At 33.6% G+C, this 5,308-nt stretch overlaps 1 protein-coding gene across 1 annotated transcript; it reads left to right on the top strand.

Moving 5' to 3' along the window:
- The first annotated feature begins 2,245 nt into the window (after window positions 1-2,245).
- On the top strand, window positions 2,246-5,308 carry LOC106315996 (tyrosine decarboxylase 1). The gene is made up of 12 exons (XM_013753854.1): window positions 2,246-2,325; window positions 2,401-2,533; window positions 2,690-2,762; window positions 2,878-3,108; window positions 3,176-3,339; window positions 3,463-3,603; window positions 3,909-3,968; window positions 4,049-4,213; window positions 4,283-4,339; window positions 4,416-4,480; window positions 4,566-4,827; window positions 4,919-5,308. Coding segments are annotated over exons 1-12 (1,473 nt in total). The 5' UTR covers window positions 2,246-2,323; the 3' UTR covers window positions 5,039-5,308.

Below are 5,308 nucleotides of genomic sequence, written 5' to 3' on the forward strand. Positions count from 1 at the left end.
TTTTTTTAATAATATAAAATTAAACAAAATGAAGAATGATGCAAAAATTGTTATCAATCTTTATTATTCGTAATCTTTAATTGCCATATATATGTAAATCATATTAGGTAATTTCGTAGCTTTTATTTAGGAAAAAAATACACACTTCTTATATTTTAGGTTAATATAATGTTCCCTAGTGGACATTAAACAAATTATGACATAAAAACCTTATTTTTTCCCTCGAACACATTCTTGGAAAAGTGAACAGTATTATTTTCACAGTTGAATTATTTTGACTTTTATCTTACATATGGTTTTGAAAGCTTTCAAATCAGCCATCGAATAGATACATGTCATTTTAATGTTTATAGTCGTATACTTAAGAAAAACTTACATTTTTGTAATTTAAAGTCGTCTTAAAAATTTCAAAATATAACATATAAGAAAAATATAACATATAAGGTGTCCTCATTTTTGTATTTTAAAGTCATTTTTAAAAAAAATAACATATAAGGTTTCTTATATGGTTAATGTGATTGTTTATTTTTTTTAATAATATAAAATTAAACAAAATGAAGAAGGATGCAAAAATTGTTATCAAATCTTTATTATTCATAATCATTAATTGCAATATATATGTAAATCATATTAGGTAATTCCGTAGCTTTTATTTAAGGAAAGAATACACATTTCTTATATTTTAGGTTAATATAATGTTCTCTAGTGTTATATAATTATGGAATAATATGACACCATTAGATTAAACTATACTTTATATTAGATGCTATAGAATTCTTTGAAATAGAATTTGGAAGACATTTAGAATGACACCTAAGATTTGAGTTTTTTTTTAATTAATAGAAAATTAAGGTTCTAATTTTTCAAATGCTTCTCAATTAATATATAGGGGATTCACACGCGCTCTCTCTCGAGTTACTCTCAGCACCGTTGCGTTTCTCAGGGTTTTGAGGCCCTGCTATCTTCCGCTCACTCTCAAAATCATTGTCATCTCTCCATAATTATTTTTTTAACAAAAAAAATTAAATCCGGGTCTGTTAAAGACACATACTTAACCTATGGGTGAAGATACGGTCCACAGATAGACTTTCTTCTGGACATTCAAATGAGCCGAAAGCAATAGTTCATATCCGTGTGGCCAGCGGGATTCGAAGTAAGGTTCGCCGTATTGAGTTTATTTCCTTAAAGCGCCACTGTACTACCACCGGTTATTTCTCCGTAATTATTCCAAGGAGAAATTTAAAAAGAAACTAAAAATGCAAATAAGAGCCAAAATTCCAGTTTTTGGAAGGTGAGTCCGAAAATCCCTTGCCTTGAAGGGGAAGATAAAGACAAAACAACATTTAATATGTTTTGTTGTTAGCAAACTAAGGAAAACCACTTCTTTCAAACCAAGGTAGAAACACCACTAAAAGCAACCTCAGAACACATACAAATTAGAGAGAAGGGTCCAACAGTAAAAGCAAAAGAAACCCTTTAAAATGACGATTGCAACAAAAAAAAAATCTAAAGAACCACTGACAAGAATTTCGAGAAGCGAAGATACGGACGGAAAACACCATGCATTACATAAGGCACACCAATGCACACCATCGTCGACCCTTAACTAAAGGTTCCAAATTTAAAATTTAGATATGCTTTCTGGAAAACATCTAACAGACCAAAAGAACACGTAAACCGAAGAAGAAAATAATTAAAAGATAAAAAAAAACTAGGCCGGTTGTGGTTAAAAATACATATGTTCCCAGTCAGCGACAAAAAATCGGACATAAAAAATATAGATTTTTGATTAATTTGGGGAGAGAGAGGATTGTAATCAAGAACTAAGCTGTATTAAACAATCAATTAGAGTAGTTAAAAAAATTGTTAGGTCGTTGGTAACAAGAAAAACAATAGCCTAACGAAGTCTAGTCCTAAGAGTTTAACACAATGCATTAGTTGCAGACAATAGAGTTTAGATATGATAAGAAGAAAAAAAGATAAACATTATTTCTACCTGAAATCTCACCATTGCAACGTTGACACTCACACACACACAAGTACAACCATTTCTCATTACTCTCGTGATAACGATTTGGGTGGACAACAAAATAAGTTAGACAGGGTTATTCAGTACTATTTTGTTCTTTATTTAAAATGTTTTAAAATTGTTTAAAACATTTAAAAATTGGACAAAAAAGATTAATTTAATTGTACAAAAACAAAACACACTCCCGATCCTATATATAAGAGGAAACTAAGCAGGCTGAAACCCAAACCATTCAGGAAGGCTTCTGAGACATAAACACAAATTAGAAGCTACGCAAGGGAAAAAAAAACAAAAATGTAAGTTCTTGAAAGTTGGTAAATGATCTCTGAAGAATATTTTCTGAAGTAATTGTTTTTATTATTATGGAACAGGGAAAATGGTAGTAGGCACGTGCTGAAGCCGATGGACTCTGAGCAACTGAGAGAGTACGGACATCGAGTGGTGGACTTCATTGCTGATTATTACAAAACTATCGAATCTTTCACTGTCCTTAGCCAAGTTCAGGTCACTTTCTTTTCAATTTGATGTGGGTTTTATTCAATAAAATTTGCTATGTCAAAGGGTCTAACCAAAGTTGAAGTGTCGTCACATTATGTTTTTGCTATAGTTTTGTTGGTTCATTCACACAATGTTGATATTTTACTTGTCTCTATGACACAGCCTGGTTATCTTCACAACCTTTTGCCTGATTCAGCACCAGACCACCCTGAAACAGTTGAACAAGTTCTTGATGGTGAATTAAACTGAATACCCAGTTCCACTTTTTTTGTTTGGACCATTTCCGATACTTTCTGGTTGAGCATAGACAGATCTGATGTGAGTTTTTTTTTTTTTTTTTTTTTTTGCAGATGTTAAAACGAAGATATTGCCTGGAGTAACTCATTGGCAAAGCCCCAACTTCTTTGCTTATTACCCATCTAACAGCAGCGTTGCAGGGTTCTTGGGTGAGATGTTGAGTGCTGGTCTTGGAATTGTTGGTTTTAGTTGGGTCACTTCTCCAGCTGCCACTGAGCTCGAAATGATCGTTCTTGATTGGCTTGCCAAACTTCTAAACCTACCCGAGCATTTTCTCTGCAAAGGTTATATAAAATCTTGTCAAAATAATCATTTGGCGTAAGACCTAACTTAGCTAAAGCTGTAATGTAGGAAATGGAGGTGGAGTCATTCAAGGGTCAGCTAGTGAAGCTATTCTTGTTGTTATGATTGCTGCCCGCGATAAGGTCTTAAGAAGTGCTGGCAAGAACTCCCTTGGGAAGCTCGTTGTCTACTCCTCTGACCAGACACATTCAGCTTTACAGAAAGCTTGCCAGGTGAATATTTTTTTCAGATTTTGATTAAAGATAGTTAAATTTTTTTTTTTTTTTTTTTTTTTTTTTTTTGTAAAACGAAAGTTTTGTTTAAAAGAAGTTAACTTCTGTTTTTGTGCTTGACAGATAGCCGGAATCCATCCGGAGAATTGCAGGGTGCTGAAAGCTGATTCCTCTACAAATTATGCTCTGCGTCCAGAATTGCTTCAAGAAGCCGTTTCTCGAGATCTTGAAGCTGGATTGATTCCATTCTTCTTGTGTGGCAATGTAAGCACTAGCTAACTTGGACATAAATAATTTTCGGTCCTATAATTATTAAATTTCAAAATTTTAAAAATATTATATTAAAATCTTATAATTATTTTATAAACAATTTGATTAATTTATCTGATTTTATTTGAGTTTTGACTAAATACTTAATATTATTATAGTTTAGAACAAAATGTAAATTTAAATCTATAGGATGTATATTAATGAAAAAAAATGGATTGGGACCTGGGCCCCAAAACTAAGTCAGCTCTGCTTACTCAGAAGCATGTTTATTTTCTGAAAGACTCGTTTGTTATTTGCAGGTTGGAACAACTTCTTCAGCAGCAGTTGATCCACTAGCCGCACTGGGAAAGATTGCAAAGGTTATTTATTTCACATTTCATAGAGAACTTAATAGCAGAGGAACTGATGCTAATTCTCTTATTAATTACTGAATTCTCAGAGCAATGAGATATGGTTTCACGTGGACGCAGCGTACGCTGGAAGTGCTTGTATATGTCCAGAGTATCGACAGTACATTGACGGAGTAGAAACTGCAGACTCTTTTAACATGAATGCTCACAAATGGTTCCTCACCAACTTCGATTGTTCCCTACTTTGGGTGAAGGTACATATTCCCTCTTTTTTTACTTTCACTTTCTCCACGTGTACTGAAAAAGACATGTTGATAAAACAGGATCAGCATGCTCTCACTGAAGCTCTGTCAACAAATCCAGAGTTTCTCAAAAACAAGGTAAGGATGATTTTGAATTTCTTATTCAATTCTTACTAGTCTTATTATCAACTTTTTTTATATATTTTTTTGGCAGGCCTCTCAGGCAAACTTAGTTGTTGATTACAAAGACTGGCAGATCCCTCTCGGACGAAGATTCAGGTTCTTTGCTTTCCCAGAAAACTAAAATTTAAAAAAGATAGATACAATATTCTGAGCTTTTTGTGTGTGTGTGTGTGTTTAACAGATCATTGAAACTATGGATGGTTTTAAGGCTCTACGGAGCTGAGACTTTGAAGAACTATATAAGAAACCACATCAAACTGGCTAAAGATCTTGAACAACTCGTCTCTCAAGATCCTAACTTTGAGGTTATCACTCCTCGGATATTTTCCCTCGTCTGTTTCCGTATGGTTCCTATTGATGACGACGAAAACAAGTGTAATAGTCGAAACCTCGAGCTCCTAGAGGCAGTAAATTCCTCAGGGAAACTCTTCATTTCTCACACTGTAAGTACTGACTTCTCTTTTCTTCTCTGTTGGATGATGTTCTTTAGTTAAGACATAACTGTATATATGCATTTCTTTGCGTGGAAAAAAGGCTTTGTCGGGAAAAATCGTTCTACGTTGCGCCATTGGAGCGCCATTGACAGAGGAGAAGCACGTGAAGGAGACATGGAAGGTTATTCAGGAAAAAGCATCTTACTTGCTTCGCAAGTAAAACAAGTATAAAAAGGGACACTATAGTGAGCTGTTTTTGCCAACAAATCAAGGATGCATTGGATTGGATTGGATTGGTTTTGCTTGGTTTGATATAATCATATTAAATAAAAAAACTTACCAAAGTTGGAACAACAAGTGAACTTCGGTATGATTGTGTATCTCTTTCTATTATTTTTCTTCCAATTGTGTGTATTTTATCTTTTCTCCAGTTGTGTGTATTCTATCTTCGGTATAATATATACATATAATGAGACCCACCCATATTGAA

The sequence above is a fragment of the Brassica oleracea genome, chromosome C9 (assembly GCF_000695525.1).
Source record: "Brassica oleracea var. oleracea cultivar TO1000 chromosome C9, BOL, whole genome shotgun sequence".
Lineage (NCBI taxonomy): Eukaryota > Viridiplantae > Streptophyta > Magnoliopsida > Brassicales > Brassicaceae > Brassica > Brassica oleracea.